Source organism: Lipophrys pholis (genome assembly GCF_963383615.2).
Source record: "Lipophrys pholis genome assembly, chromosome: 19".
Taxonomy (NCBI): domain Eukaryota; kingdom Metazoa; phylum Chordata; class Actinopteri; order Blenniiformes; family Blenniidae; genus Lipophrys; species Lipophrys pholis.
In genome coordinates, this window is record NC_137647.1 from 1,421,413 (window position 1) to 1,437,900 (window position 16,488).

At 44.6% G+C, this 16,488-nt stretch overlaps 3 protein-coding genes across 3 annotated transcripts; all 3 read left to right on the forward strand.

Annotated features, from left to right (window-relative positions):
* The first annotated feature begins 970 nt into the window (after positions 1 to 970).
* On the forward strand, positions 971 to 3,437 carry pirt (phosphoinositide interacting regulator of transient receptor potential channels). Its single transcript, XM_080488346.1, has 3 exons — positions 971 to 1,080; positions 2,349 to 2,812; positions 3,345 to 3,437. Exon 2 carries the CDS (start codon positions 2,372 to 2,374, stop codon positions 2,777 to 2,779), a length of 408 nt encoding a protein of 135 aa, XP_080344472.1. The 5' UTR covers positions 971 to 1,080; positions 2,349 to 2,371; the 3' UTR covers positions 2,780 to 2,812; positions 3,345 to 3,437.
* Positions 3,438 to 5,316: 1,879 nt separating this feature from the next.
* On the forward strand, positions 5,317 to 6,176 carry tmem238l (transmembrane protein 238 like). Its single transcript, XM_080488345.1, has one exon. It carries the CDS (start codon positions 5,349 to 5,351, stop codon positions 5,808 to 5,810), a length of 462 nt encoding a protein of 153 aa, XP_080344471.1. The 5' UTR covers positions 5,317 to 5,348; the 3' UTR covers positions 5,811 to 6,176.
* A 4,319-nt stretch (positions 6,177 to 10,495) lies between these two features.
* On the forward strand, positions 10,496 to 12,434 carry LOC308124269 (transmembrane protein 238-like; the record flags this gene model as incomplete). The annotated part of the gene is made up of 2 exons (XM_080487192.1): positions 10,496 to 11,280; positions 11,406 to 12,434. The coding sequence occupies one exon, from the start codon at positions 10,496 to 10,498 to the stop codon at positions 10,904 to 10,906; it is 411 nt and encodes a 136-aa protein (XP_080343318.1). The 3' UTR covers positions 10,907 to 11,280; positions 11,406 to 12,434.
* Between the last annotated feature and the right edge of the window lie 4,054 nt (positions 12,435 to 16,488).

The window sequence follows — 16,488 nt, forward strand, 5'->3', positions numbered from 1 at the left end:
TGCTCATGCTGATGTAGCAGTTCTTCCTCAAACTCAGGTTTATGACTTATTTTTGTCTCATCAGTTGCCACAGTGAGGTTTCTCCTCCCGAGACACCCCCATAGTGACAGAATGAATCTCTTGCAGCCCAGGTTTGATCCCTTGCCCCCCCCCCCCCCCCCCCCCCCCCCCCCAGGAGTATCGGCCGTCTCTGCTCAGAGTAATCAGGTTAAAGCTCATGTTTGGATCAATGGCCACAAACTGACACTTGTGTTTTTCCCAAAAGAGCAGAGCAACAACTGGGCGGTGAGATGGAAACAGGAAGCTCGGATTGCATCAAACATCCTTCTTCTTCTGTTGCCTCCCAGCAAAGTGCAGCTGGGGGGGTGGTGGTGGGGGGGGGGGTGAAAACATACATCATCCCAAATTCACTGCAGGCTGACGGTGCTACACAGATTCATTGACCTCATGTCCACTGAGCAACTTGCAGATAATTGCCCCGGGGCCACTTTGGGGTCGATACGGTGCCATTGTGCGAAGCTGGTATTGGAAAGCGACTGCTGCCCCCCCCCCCCCCCCCCCGCTCCTATCAGTGTATAAAGACCACCAGCAGACCATCCAGGCTCACAGTTCACACCCCACCCCACCCCCGTTGTTTTGGGGCAGATTTGCAGGATTTTCTACCCCGAGCAGAAGAGGAGTGTGAGTGGGAGTTGGAGGCCGGACGAGCCGCCCCCTGGGGAGCCGCCTCCTCGCTGCCTCGCCCCCTCGCCGCCTCGCCTCCTCGCCTCCTCGCCCCCTCGCCCCGGATGCAGCATCCGGACGCGCCGGCCGCCATGCTGCAGGATGGTGAGGCGCTGGTGGTCACAGGGCTCGTCTTGAGGAGGTGGAGAGAGCAGGGGAGGGTGGGTCAGACGGGAATCCACGTCGACAGCTGCTCTCTGGACGGCGGCTGGACGGCGACTGGACGGCGACTGGACGGCGGCTGGACGGCGACTGGACGCTTCTCACACTTCAGGATGTTTTCTCCTCTTTGACTTTTTTCTCTGATTCTTCAGAAACCCACACAAACGCGCTCGGCCCGGAGTTTGGAGTTTGGAGGTAGGAGCGTCTGCTCAGCTCGTCTCAGCTGCTGTGGTACTTTAACCTGAAATTACTTCACATTTACAAACTCCAAAACCCCAAAAGTACTCCAAACACTTTGGAAGTAGTCAAGCAGATTACATGGTGTACAATTTTATTTAAATAGTGTAATGTGATTACATGTCAGGATTTATGATTTTAAAAGTAATAAAATAGACAACAGTGCAAAATGTACTGAAATACTTCAAAATGACTTAATGAAACAGAAGTCCCGGTAAACCAAAATACTACTCCATTACAGCAAAGCCAGTGTTTGTAATCTATTACTTCCACCTGTGCTTAATATGATTTTAAAAAGTACTGAAGCAGATTGCGTACTGTAAATTGTACTCAAGTATGACTAAAATGACATACTTAAAAATAAATCTGCTTTAAAAGAAGTCCTAATTAGAGTAATGTCAGTACTGTAATGCAATGTGTAATCCATTACATTCCTGCTTTCAGTATGTTTCTATAAGTATTAAATCCAATGGTATTGTATGTTCTTCTGACCTACAAATATCCAACTAAATAAAGTAATCTGATTACCGTTAATTCTGTACTTCCTCCTCAGTAGAGGAGTACAGTATAGTGAGTATTTGTAAACAGTTACTTCCACCAGTGCTCAGTATGATTTTAAAAAGTACTGAAGCAGATTACATACTGTAAATTCAGTTACTCAAGTATGAGTAAGAGTACATATTTAAAACTGATTTGGATAAAAGTACCAAGGTACCAAAAGTACTACTTGACTTGTCAAGTAATTTGAATACTTGCATTTTTTTAACCATTCAGTATATTGTCCAATGACTTTCCAAGTAATCAAGTAGATTGCATGATCTAAGATTGTCTTGAAATATAGTAATCTGATTACATACTCAGAAGGGATTCATTATTTTAAAAGTAATTAAGTAGGTAAATTGTACTTAATTATATTAGAAAATGTACACACTCAAAGTCAAAAGTACTGGTCGTCCAGATTAATACTCAGTATTTGTAATGTGTTACTTCAACCATCAGAATGTTTGTTTGACATTAAAAAGTCGTGAGAAAAAAGAAAAATACCATGAATGAAAAGATACTGCCGAAAGTACTCGAGTAAATGTATCCACATGGAGAAGTGTTCAGTCTGTGATGAACAGAAAAGTCGATTAAATAAACGTTTCTATCTGCGGGACCAGAGATCGAAACACCGCGTTCTGTCATTTCCTGTTTCATCGACGTGACGTCACATGACCTCCCCACAGTGGCGGCGGCGGCGGCGGCGGCCATGACGGGCAGCCCGGAGAACATCCCGCTGGGGGAGTGCGCGCTGTCGGAGTCGCGGGACCAGCTGACGGCGCCGAGCCGCACCGAGAGCACGGTGTTCAGTCTGTCCCGCAGCGAGTCGCTCTGGACCACCGAGGCGCCGCCAGACAAGTGCCAGGTCTTCTGGTTCCCCTTCCACCTCATGTCCACCGGCGTCAGCTTCCTGGCGAGCGGCCTCATCATCAGCGGCCTGTACTTCGCCGGACACTGCCGGAAGGTCACCAACATCCTGGGCCCGGCGCTGCTCTCCATCGGCCTCATGGTGTTCGTGGTGGGCGTGGTCCTAATTCCCATCACCAAGGAGAACAGGAAGCGCTCCACCATGAAGAAGCCCCTCAGCTACTACCGACCACCGGCGTTCAACCTGTGACCGTCTGCGGCGGCAGAACGTCTCTGGAGACAAGTACAAAACGACTCTACTGGGCCTGCACCGATACCGATATCGATACCAGTACCGATACCAATGTCAACACAATACCAGTACCGATACCATATCAATACCGATTCCAATATCAATACCGATTCCAGCACTGATACCATATCAATATCAATACCGATACTAATATCAATACCGATACTAATACCAGTACCGATACCAATGTCAACACAATACCAGTACGGATACCATATCAATATCAATACCAATTCCAATATCAATACCGATACTAATATCAATACCGATGCTGATGCTGATACCGGATGATACCGATGGCACTCTTTTCGGTACTTAGTATCAGCAAATCGTTCGCTTATTGGTATTTGGTATCAGCAAGTAGCTAAAGGTTAGTAACGGGATTACGACTCAGTATCGGCACATAGCTAAAGGTTAGAACTTGTACTGGTCCTTGAGTGGTATCGGTGCGTCCCTGATCTTTACGTTTCTGTCCACGTGTCTAACTTTTCGGGGGACTGACGACTTTTTCTCCGTCTTAAAGGTGCATGACGACATTTCAGTTAATAACCCAGGAGAAGGAGACGGCGAGAGCCGGAGGCCGACGACAGCGACCTCACAGCTTCGTGGAGGAACGGCGTTCATCTTTGATGGGGGGGGGACTCGGGCGAGGGGGGGGGGGGGGCAAGGGCGGGGGGGTAGGGGGGGGGGACTCGGGCGAGGGGGGGACTGGGGGCGGGGGGGGGCAGGAGGGATTTCCTGAAGCTCTTTGTAGGATCATGAATTATTAAAAGTTGAGATGTGATGTTTGTGTTTTGCTGCTTCACTGCGACTCAGAAAAAGAAGCTTTGGATACGACGATTCTCAAACATGGAAAACTGAGAATTTGCCTGCAGCGACTCAACGACACATTTTCATACATTTAACTACGAGCTGAGGAAGAATTAACCCCTTCAGACCCGAATCCCAACGTGACGCATCTTGACTTATTGAACCGTCACTTTTCTATCTGAAATACTTTAAAAGTAACGATTACTGATATTTAATTACAATAACGTGAGCATTTGTAATCAGTTACTTTAATCTTTGCCCAGTAAAAGTACTGAAGCAGATTATATACTGTAAATTGCACTGGAGTAAAATTACATACTTACACTTGTAATCTATTACAGTCAACACACTCCGGTTCATATGATTGAAAGATGTGAAGTTACTACTCACCACAAATACTGTTTGATTACAGTAATGTGAGTATTTGGAATCTGTTATTTCTACCTGTGCTTGGTATTGTTCAAAAAGTAGTGAAGTAGATTACATATTGTGATTTATACTCATGTATGAGTAAAATTACATTCTTAAACAGAAATGTAATTTAACATGTAATCCATTACATTTCCCCCTGGTTGGTCTGAGCCTGCAGTGTATGATATTGAACATTCTTGAAACCCACAAATAGCTGAATACTTGATAAAAGTAATCTGATTACCACTCATTCTTCACTTATTCATTAATTGGAGTATTTGTAATCAGTTGCTTCCACCTGTGCTTGGTATGATTTTAAAAACTACTTGAGTAGGTTACATACTGTCAAACTATACTTAAGTATTAGTACAATTACATACTAAAAGTAATTTGCTTTAATAAAGTAATGTAAGTACTTGTAATCCACTACGTTTCCCCTGTTCAGTGTGGTTTTATATTACTGAAGTTGATGATGTACGTTCCTGAGATCCACAAATAGCTGGCTGAAGTAATGTGATTACCAGTAATTCTTTCTCTCCTCCTCAGGAGTGAAGTACATTAATGTGAGTATTTGTAATCAGTTACTTTCTTCTGTGGTCAGTTGGTTTTTAGGTAGATTCTTCTAGAGGTGAATTCAATGTTTTTAAAAGGAGGAAAGTAGATTACATCAGTAAAAAAAGTACTCAAGTAAATAGCCTACTTCTTAATTAAGTATGGGTGAAATTACATATTAAAACTGTACTCGTAAAAGTACAAGTAATTACTTCAACTCAAATCAACCTTCTGGCAGTTTTGTGGTTTAGAAACTGAAACTTCTGCAGCCGTGTGTGTGTGTGTGTGTGTGTGTGTGTGTGTGTGTGTGTGTGTGTGTGTGTGTGTGTGTGTGTGTGTGTGCCTCCCTCCACCCTCCAGGTGCACCTCCTCCCTCCACCCTCCAGGTGCACCTCCTCCCGCCTCCCTCCACCCTCCAGGTGCACCTCCTCCCTCCACCCTCCAGGTACACCTCTTCCTGCCTCCCTCCAGGTACACCTCCTCCCTCCTCCCTCCTCCCTCCTCCCTCCTCCCTCCACCCTCCTCCCTCCACCCTCCTCCCTCCACCCTCCAGGTGCACCTCCTCCCTCCACCCTCCAGGTACACCTCTTCCTGCCTCCCTCCAGGTACACCTCCTCCCTCCTCCATCCAGGTGCACCTTCTCCCTCCTCCCTCCTCCCTCCACCCTCCAGGTGCGCCGCCCCTGTTCCAGGTGCGCACGGGGACGCAGCATCACTCCGTTAGTTCCCGCTGAGCGCGCGCTTCTCCCTCCAGGATGGGCGTGCTGTGGTGCATCGGAGGCTGCCTGCCGCTCTTCCTCCTCGCCATCCTCCTGGACGTCTGCGGCCTCATCCTCATCTTCATCGGGATCTTCGCAAACCTGCGCGTCGACGGCCGCTTCTACGGAGACTTCCTCATCTACTCGGGCGCGCTGGTGGTCTTCATCAGCCTGGCCTGCTGGCTCATGTGGTACGTGGCCAACGTGCAGGTGCGCGAGGAAGAGGAGCACCCGGAGAAGAGGAGCAGCCTCGTGCGGCTGGCCAGGAAGCTGTCGGAGCGGCTGAGCCGGAGGCTCCAGGGGGCCGAAAGCGTCAAGAGCGTCCGGGAGGGAGAGGAGCTCAGCGGCCGTAAAGCCGGCAGGGTGACCTGGGGAAGATCCGCTGTCTACAGCAACGACGGCTACGACGACTCCGTGGACGAAACCCGCAAGGACCCCGGCAGACATGAAGACCTCTGATGGAACCCAAACTGAAGAGTCGTCTGTCCGCTGCGGAAAGAGAGAAGACTGGGCGTCTTTGGGAAGGTGGAACTTTAATTTATTTCCTGGATATGTGTGTGGAAGAGGCCAGAGCAGACAGAGTCCGAGCTTCACCACTAAACCCAACATGAGTGTCAAACCCTCCGGATTGATCTCCTTTATAGTTCATGTGGAACTAGAAGTCCTGAAATACTTTACAAAGGATGTTATTCTCTACAAATGTCGTGATTTTTTGTTTATACTCAAACTATGTTAAAGTAAGCCTTTAAGGTTAAAAACACTCGATTCCAATGCATTTCAAAGGTTGAATATTGTATTTTTACTGTAATATTAAATGTATATACAAGATCCACATACTCTACCTGTGTCCTCTCATTGGTACTGTTTAGAGTAAAATGAGCAGTACCATCGAGAAAAGATGAGGTATTTTGATCAGAAATGCAACTCTGACCTTTTAAAAAATGAAATATTGATTTAAAACCTTTTAGGATTTAATGTTTTGACCTTCATATCAGACGGCTCTGACAGTTTAAATGATCCTTTTCAAAGTTGTTGCCAAAGTAAGACTCTAATAATAACGACTCTCCGGATTAGTGAAGTTAAGAGACGAAGACGACAACGTTCACCAGCATCTGGTGTGAAGACGGGAACCAAATCCTCATACTGACAAGGTTTAATTCAACTTCTGGAGTTTAACTTAAACCCAACTTTAATACGGTCATATTAAATATACATAGGTACGACTCCATTCTCACTTTAAATGTGCAATGTTATGAGTTATTGGTAGTTTTTAAATCAATAATATAGTAAAGAAGAGTTTTTATTGTGTCACGTGTCACAAAGCTTTTTTACCGTTTTAAATGAACCAAAAACTGGAAAATTGGTGTAAAACTTTGGAAATCCCAAAGAGCTCCTGGATATTTATGCCAACCAGAAGGTAGAAAATTGGTTATTTTAACATCGTCACTGAGTGCACAGCCTTTAAAATGTAAACATTACAACAAGACAGGTTTAGAGTACAACGACTCCAATAATAAACTCCCCAAGTTACCAAATAAAAAAAAAGTAATGGCAGTTTTGTTCAGAGAGAAATCTCCAAAAGGTGCTTTATTAAATCCTGTATTACATTAATGCAGTGGAAGAACCCTGTTCCACGTCTACTTCAACTTAAATTGTGACTTTTTAAGAGCTAAAATAACTCAGAGTTTCTGATTCTTTCCCGTTCGGGTTACTTTGTTGAGGTATGGCTGCACGGCTGCTATTTAAAACAAAGTGAACTGTTAAAACTTTGGTCTGAAACCGAAGATTTCCAGGTTTTAAATGTTCACATTTCAGAACAATGTTGGACAGAACTGCTTTAGGTGTTTTTTTCCTCTGTGAATAACACGGTTGATTCAGTAAACATTATTCAAAATGTTAGATAAGTGAGTTTACAGAGTGACGCTGAGGTGGGGCTCTTTGTGAGCTGCTGCGTTCCTCCCTTCGACTAAAGTACATCAACCACAGACTGAACTGATGTTTATGGGCTGTGAATTATAGATGAGCCGGGATTTCCTCATGACACAGAGAGGTTTTATGGTTCTTCGTGTTTATTGGAGGTTTTCTGGCGGGGAAATGAACTGACGCGCTCACAGCTTCACTTTAATCTAAATCATATTTAAATGATGGACGTCATAGCCTTTTGGTCAACACTCTGCTGAAGTTAACTCCTTTTATAAATACTCAAAAGATTGACTGTAAAAAAAATATTTCTCTGTATGAGATTATATGCTGATGACTTTAAATCTCATTAAAGTCCAGAATATTTTAAAGTGAAATGAAGAACATTTTTAAACCTGATTTAATCTCTGCAGGTTCCCCCTTTAAATATTCACATCATTACCTTTGCCAACCAAAGTTGGCCTATAAGGTTATGTTTTCATCTGCGTGTATTTGTTTTTATATTTATTGATTTAGTTTGTATGTATGTATGTATTTTATCTTTTATCTATTAAATGATTTTTCATGTTGGGCCACTAGTTTGTGCTGTTGTTAGTTTTAGGAATGAAAGCACAGACGGACGTTCTGGTGGACAGACCACCAAGTTGGATTGTTGTTACGGTGACTTTCAAAATAAAATTACCAAGTTGGATTGTTATTATGGTGACTTTCAAAATAAAATTACCAAGTTGGATTGTTGTTACGGTGACTATCAAAATAAAATTACCAAGTTGGATTGTTATTACGGTGACTTTCAAAATAAAATTACCAAGTTGGATTGTTATTATGGTGACTTTCAAAATAAAATTACCAAGTTGGATTGTTATTATGGTGACTTTCAAAATAAAATTACCAAGTTGGATTGTTATTATGGTGACTTTCAAAATAAAATTACCAAGTTGGATTGTTGTTACAGTGACTATCAAAATAAAATTACCAAGTTGGATTGTTATTATGGTGACTTTCAAAATAAAATTACCAAGTTGGATTGTTATTATGGTGACTTTCAAAATAAAACTACCAGGTCCAGAAGGATATGGACGGGGAGTCATGAACCAGGGTGGAAACTTTGTTCTGATTGGCTCTACTGAGCATGTGCAGAAGAACTAGTCACCAGAGCCGCGGTGACCAGCACTAGGAGCAGCAGTAATCTACAAAAAGTAGTTTTCAGTGTCTCCGAGCTCCGTTGTCGTGTAAACAGACCCCACCACACAACAAAAGTGTTTTCACATAGTCGTGTAAACACTTCCTGAGAGGAACTGCTGCCTCAGCTAAAGCCTTTTATTTATTAATGCTCATTTGTAGAAATGTAAAATTTAAAGATGTTATTATTGTTAGTGTGTGTGTGTGGGGGGGGGGGGCAGGTTGCTAGTACGAGATGTTTGGTTAAAATACGAAATTGAATATTGAGTCTGACGTTTCCTGGAGGCTTCAGTGTTGGGAAACTTTTCTCTGAGGTGACTTGAACAACAAACACACACACACACACACACACACACACACACACACACACACACACACACACACACACACACACACACTGTGGTTTGCGGCACTACTGGTCAGACTGGTTTGTCACGTCCGGGTGTCGCGTTGGTAAAACAAACCTTCAGAAATCCCCAACCGGGGGTCACATGACTCCGCCGTGAGAACAAACTCTCCGTTCGTTTCTCCGGGTTTCAGTCTGATCCGGTAACGGCACGCCTTATGCAAATGAGGTGACGGAGCTCCTCCCCTCAGCGCCATTCGTCACTTCAACGGTAAATAAAGGCCTACTCGTTTGTGTGTGTGTGTGTGTGTGTTTGCCTCCTCACCTGTCCTGCGGATGTACACAGCACAGACACACACACAGACAGACACACACACACACAGACACACACACAGACACACAGACACACACACACACACACACACACAGACACACATGTTTCCATGGCGTGTGTTTCCTCTTTGTGACAGTCACACACACGCACACACACACAATAGGTGACATTATGTTATTGTAGCACAGCGCCCAGCGAGGATGATTCAATATTTACTGAAGTTGTTGAACGGGCTGAATCCACCCTGCGGAGCTGCTCCACAGGTAATATTTGTCACCATGGAAACCAACAGATTACAAGGTTATTGATCCCCCTCACCAATCCTTCTGTCATGTGTCCTGGTCGTCTGAATCACTTCACGGTGTCTCTGTTTGACACTGATGTTCACACATTTTACAATTCTGTGTGACCCCCCCATGACCTTTGACCCCCAACCACTCACCAGGGGGATGACATCACTGCATCATGTGGCATTAGTTTGACAATCGGATTAAAACTGACCAAGTTATGACAAAAAAGCCTTTTGACCTCTTGGTGACCTAGACCCTGACCTTTGACCCAATCGCTCTCGAGATGGAAGCATCCTTGGTTGGGGACAAATCATTCCTGAAGATTTCATGTAATTTGGGTGAAAAGTTGGTAACATGAATACAAACCAATGTCAGGATAAATACCTGAACCTTCAGCCTTTCATTAGGAAAGGAAAGTACCAAGTCCCAGGAGAACGTGGACTGGGAGGAGACATGGTTCTGGTTGTCCAGCTACTGAGCGTGTGCAGAAGGACCCGTTCTGCGGCCGTGGTGAGCACGGTTAGGAGAAGCTCCAGAAAAGTTTTCAGACGTTTTCATGGAGACGGAGTCACAAGTTTCAAAAACTTGTCTTATTTCAGAGGCTCCGAGCTCCGTTGGTTCCTAAAATCCCCCCCCCCCCCAAAATGCAACTGGACTATCAGTTTGAACAAGACCGAAATGTATTGATCAGCTCCAATATCAATAACATGTCACGATCAGCCAATTGGACCTTCTGTGCTACTTATTCAACAAAATCCTGAAATTGTCTTTCCAGTTAAAAATTCACCTCGTGTTGTTGAGAGGGAGTGTAACTGAGGAAACATTGGAACTGGGGGAGAATATGAAAAGGGGGTGGACCCCCTTCGTTCAGCTCTGCTGCTCATCCCACAGATGCTGAAGATGTTTCTGTTTCCTTTCTGTCACCGGCCGAACAGAGAGAGAGGAGAGGTGGTCCATTAATCACAGCCAGCTTATCTCTGTGTAAACAGCAGCATGCGCTGGCGGCTGATTGTGACACGAGTGTGCATGAATCCGTCACGCCGGCGTGAACAATGGCTGGCAGGTCACAATAATGACACGGGAGGTGCAGAACGAGTCGGGCCTGCAGAGGAATGAAGACGAGCCCGGTGTTGCTAATGAGCAGCAGTTGGACGGCGGCCCTGCCTCCCGGCGTGGCGCTGTGACAGACACGAGAGGAGGTCTGCTGAATCCTGCTTCACACTTGGTCGTGCCGGAGTCTCACGCCGACATGGAGAAGAGCAAGGGCACCACCTTCCTGCTCGCCATCGCCCTGCTGCTGGACATCGCCGGCATCCTCCTCTTCCTCGTCGGCATCTTCGCCCCGCTGAGCTTCTGGGACTTCTTGGTTCTGTCCGGGCCGCTGCTGATCTTCGTCAGCCTGATTCCCTGGATCCTGTGGTACATGGGGAACCTGATGGTGCCTGAGGACGAGCTGGACCTGCTCAAACCCGACATCCTGTGACCACTGCGCCGCCTCCTCGCCGGCCCGGGGCTGGACGGGGACGGACGGGGCTGGACGGGGACGGACGGGGACGGACAGATGGAGGACAGCAGATGTGAGGACGGAGCTGGACGGACAGAACGAGGCCCTGGCTTCATTAAAAGTCATGGATTTGTCCCGCGGAGCTTCGGCGGCGCCCCCGGAGGTTTTGCCTCAGTGGATCTGAGATAAAGCCGGACCACATTTGACTAATCCTGTGAGATAAATAAAAATCCACTCCTGGAGGGGAAAACAAGTTTTCAGCAGGACTGAAGTGCAGTGATTCTGGATTTATGAAGAAGAGAGGAAAGTCTTCCTCAGCACTTTTGTGTCTTATTCACCTCTTGGTCGTCGCCGTGAGTGAATGTTTATGTTCCCACGTCTTCGCACATTCGTGTAAAAAATGAAGACGTTTCTGTGGTTATCGACTAAAGATTCTTTAAAGTGACTGCGATGTGTTTTCTTTTCTCTGCTCCTTTAGAGTTAAACCAGACAAACTGGCGCTGTGGGTTTGTGGAGGCCGTTTCAGTCAGAGCCGCCCAAACGACAAATAAAGAAGCAGCCGGCGTTCATCACCGACTTATTTTTAGACTCGATTCTCCTCCACGTTTCACAGTCGAGACCAAAGACAAAGACGAAAACAAGCGTTTTTATCTCCACAGAGTTCTGCTCAGCGTGTTAAATCCACTGTGGGTGAAAACTTCAGTCATTAAACCCAAAATCTGATCGAACACTTTATTGATTTTATTGATTCCCTCAAATTGTTTTCAAACTAACCAGGGAGAAATCACAGACCGAAGCTGAAGCATGCTGAAGCATGCTGCCGTCGCGTTAATCAGACTCAGTTTATATACTGACGACATGTTTTCATATAGTGGCGGGACGTTCAGGGACTTCACAGAGAAATTACAATCATTTTAAAGCTATAAACCATGAAACATTCTTGATTTTGGTTTCATTTTAAAATGTCCAATATTTTTGACTGGTAGTCACTGTATTTAAACTCCTCATTGTGTCCATATATGACTGTTTTAACCCCATTGTGTGTGGGGGTTTTATTTTCTTTTGCACGTTCAGTGACTGTAGAGACCAGAAGTAAGACTTTAAACGCTTGAAATATCTTTTGCAATTAATGTGATTTTCTAATAAGTTTATGGTTGGGCTGATAATTAACATTTTGCAGGGTAAATTATTGTATAGATAAACTTAAACTTTAAATAACTTGGTTTAAAAACAGACGTCCGGCTTCGTTCCACACTCTAATGCCATTTCAACATTGATTTCCCCAGAAATGATATGAAGAGGGATATTTTAGGCTGAATTTAAACGGATATCAATCAGAATTACTCCACATCACTGTAGTTCGTAGGTTGTTTTTTTTGTTTAAAATTAAAATATTAGAGCCCGACAGTTGATCCTTTTCATTAAATCATCTGTTATTACTCACATTTGGCTCCCTGGTAGTGAGAAATAATATTTTGTTGCCGACACAATGATTAAAAATTTAATGAAATTGTTGAGTTCTTTGAGCAAAGACATTTAAATCCTTTGACGAAAAGTTTCATGTTGATAAAAGTGATTCAGGCCATGTTAACGAAAACTAATCAATCACTTCTGTTTTAAGATTCAGCTTCTCCACGAAAATAATAATAATAATAATAATAATAATAATAATAATAATAGAAGAGTTCAGTCAAGGTGAGACAACATTTCTGCATCCTGACGCATTTCTGATCATTTCAAACTGTAAATCCAGTGAGGTTTCACCTCCTGAGTGTATTTATGCAGATCAATAAGAGTTTCTTCAGACTTTAAAGTGACTTTTGACCTTCTGACAGTGTGACTGTAGTTCCAGGTGTGAAGAGGTGCAGCTGCTCTCTGTTCAGGTCGGCCACGCCTCTCTGCTCCGTGTTGCTTCGGTCAGGATTATGTTGAACTTCTGTTGAGTGAAGTGAATGCAGAAGTTTTTAATTCACTGGATGAGCAGAAAGAAGTGTGACACTTCTCTTTATTTTTTTATTCGGATGATTTTACCCCCTGGAGGGACATTCTAAAGATCTTAGCTCAAACTAAGTCTCGTAGTGCTTCAACATAATCGAGCACTAAAACCACGATCTAGAGATATTTAAAGTGGCACCAACATGAAGAAAGCAGCTGCTTCTGAAATACTTCATTTGTATTCAATCAAGGTACATTTTCAGGAAAAACTCATCTTATGAGAAAAGTCAAAAGACATTTTCCTGCCTTTTGTTGTTGGCAATTTCTTTGGGGTGTGATTGTATTCAGAGGCAAGAGACATGTTCTCCCACAGTGACGGGTTCCTTCAATTAGCAAGAACAAAAGAGCTGTGAATGTGGAGACAACAACATGGGCCCTGAACACAGTAAACACCCTTTAACATGGGGAAAGGAAAGAAAACAGGGAAAAGAACGTGGACAAAAAGACTCTTCAACGTGTGAAAAAAGCCAACATCAGACAAACACTTGTGAACATTGGAAAAAGAACCTCCACCGCTGGAAAAACACTCCTGACCGTGGGAGAAAAACCACCGAAACACAGGATGTGAGCCTCAGCTTGTGCACATCAGGCTCCGGCGAGGAGAATGAGAACAGCGCTGGCCCTCCACGCCCAACTCTGCCCAGCCTTAATCAGCACTCAAGGCCCCATTAGCTCCCTCAGACATGGGGAGTGTTATTAATGTGTCCATTTGGTTCCTGCCCCAGAGAGGGAGGAAATGGAGGAGAGGCGTAATGCCTCCTGCCGCTCAGCCCCTCCTCTCCCGGGGGACGCCGCCTCGCTCAAATCCCCAAGTCGTCTTGATGGTATATGTCATTACAACCTTAATCACAAGTGTACACATCGATGCATAATAGCAGCCCCCAGGAGGAAGTGCAGATTAGCAGAGGTTGTGCTGGCGGGCCGGCGGGGAGGCGAGGCGAGGCGAGGCGAGGCGAGGCGAGGCGAGGCTCACATTTCCAGTCTGGGTGGTTGCTGGCGCAGCGTGATGAAGCAGAGTCTGGTCACGTGAAGCCGAGCTCCTGTTGTTGAGGCTGTGAGTCACAATAATAGAAAGAGCTTTTAAATCTGTCGACACTCGCAGAGTAAAAAACATTGGCTGCTTTTAATTTTAATTATCTGCTCAGTGTTTCTATATAAACTGTGACAGTTGTACCTTTTACACCTATGTTGTGTTAATTAACCTCTATTACACTTAAATTAGGTTCATTTGTTCAAATGTTCAGGACAAAACTATATTTTACCCTCCACTTATTTCTTTTTTGTCATGGTTTCTTCTCAAGAGGAAAAAGAATCCTCCACTCCCGTTGAAGCTCTGAACAAGGGAAAAGGACCATTAACATGTAGAAAACAACCCCTGACTGTGGGGAAGAGCCCTAACTGTGGAGAAAGACCCTTGAATGAGGGGAAAGACCCCCTGACTTTTCAGATCTGAGATAAAGGCATCATCCAGACCCCTGGAAGCTCTGTGGCGCCCCCTAAAGGAGGAGCAATCCTCACTTTACAAACCACTCCTCCTGGGGAAATCACTTAGTCATTATTGAGATGCAGATAATATGGGTCAATGATAAATATTTGAATAAATCTTTATTGTTTTTAATATTTTAAACGTTGCTTTCCCTGCCGTGTCAATAAAATGTCTCGATATGAATCATTACTCTGACAGAACTGTTGGATTACTTACTGAGAACAATAAAATGTGCAGAAATAAATGATTAAAGGCAGACTCCATTAGGCAGCGGGTATTGATAAGGTGCACTCTGCAAAGCTCTTAATAATAAGCAGATAACCGCTGCAGTGCAGATAAATCTGCCTCGGACAGCTGATGAAGTGATGAAGGCAGTTTGTTTTTCACTCTGCAGCTCAAAATGGCTGAGGACTTGACGATGTGTGCGCAGGGCTGAGCAGAGGGAGCATGTCTCCCTCCAGTGGCGGCTTCAAGTCAAGAGGTCAGTCCGGATCAACTCTGGAAAAGAATCCAGTGTTGTGCCACTTTTGATGATTTATTTACTATATATTACATATATTATATTCAAATTAACAAGCATGTGGAAGTTGTTTTGCTAAATATATGTTACAATTTTTCAATTCTTCAAAAATTACAGCAACAAGAATATTTGTTTTATATATATTTTTATTTGCATCGATGTTTGCTTGACAGCTCGTGGAAGGGGGCGGGGCATTTACACAGGTGAGGATGAAGATTCTGTATTAAGCAGTTCAACGGAAGTGGAAAACTTTTCTAAAACTCTCTCCTGGTTCTGGTCACCACTTCTGGAGTAACTAGTAGTTCTGCACATGCTCAATAGAGCCAATCAGAACAAGGTTTCCTCCGTAGTTCATGACTCCCAGTCCACATTCTCCTGGATTTGGTACTTTTATTTTGACAGTCACCATAATAACAATTCAACTTGGTCTGTCCACTAGAATGTCCGTGTTCTCGCGCTGTTAATGTTTAGAGCTCACTGATCTCTGCTGTGTGTGTGCGTGCGTGCGTGCGTGCGTGTGTGTGTTTTCATAAGTAAAAGAGACAACAGCACCAACTAGTGGACCACCAGGAAAACAACATCATTTTTTAGTAAAACGCAAAACTTTTCTGAGACGAAAACGCAAAAGCGACTCGATTTCACCTGAAATGTTATTACTTTTTCCAACGAACGTTGGGTGCATGTATTTATTTAATTATTGGTTTGTATGTATGTATTTTAACAACTTTTCACAACAAAAGCTATTTCCTGGAATTGCATGAAATCTAAAGGGATTTGTCATCATCCAAGGACCAAACTAGTAGATTTTGGGACTTTAACAGTGAGGCCGTTTTTTCTGAATGAGGAAAAAGATCTGCAGCAGTCAGTTCCAGGTTTGTAGTATTATTATTATTATTATTATTATTATTATTAGCTCTTTATCACCGTTAAACACTGAAGTGGCCTCGGGCTGTCTGTATGTTTTCAGTCCTGTTGATTGCAGCCTGTTAGAAGCCGCAGGGCTCTCTTGGTCAGTGACCTTCACGTGCCTCCTACAGCGGAAGCATTATCAGCTGATCACCTTCACACCTGCTTACAGGTGAGGTCTGGATGAAAGATGGTCGCAGGGTGCGCGCACACGCACGTATCCCCCCCATGACAACCCCTCAGTGTTTACAAACAGATGGGGGAGGTTACCTGCAGGCAGGTGAGCGGGGCACCTTGATACAGGAGCGCTTGACTTTTACGCACTGTTTGTAGCGTTGAAAACGATCAACGAACCTTTCCGTTACAGAGTAACGCGATGCTGCAAAGGGAGCGACGTAAAAACCCCGGCGTGGATTTCGTAGTGGAGCGGGGCGCGCGTGGCGCGCTGAGGCTCCTCCGCTGCTGCGCCGCGCGCGCCACTCCTGGCCAAAATCACGCGCACTTCCTCCAAACACGCGTCTGATTTCCCTCCAAAACACGCGAGCGGCGGCTGATTTTCACGCACCGCGGCGGATCGTCGGTTATCTTAGCTCCCCGGGTCGGTTGTGACGGTCAGCACGTGTCTTACGGAGGATCCGCTCCGTATTTTACGAG

Bases quoted from the DNA above. Each gene is read 5' to 3' on its own strand.
- pirt (XM_080488346.1), top strand. From the start codon at position 2,372: ATGACGGGCAGCCCGGAGAACATCCCGCTGGGGGAGTGCGCGCTGTCG.
- tmem238l (XM_080488345.1), top strand. From the start codon at position 5,349: ATGGGCGTGCTGTGGTGCATCGGAGGCTGCCTGCCGCTCTTCCTCCTC.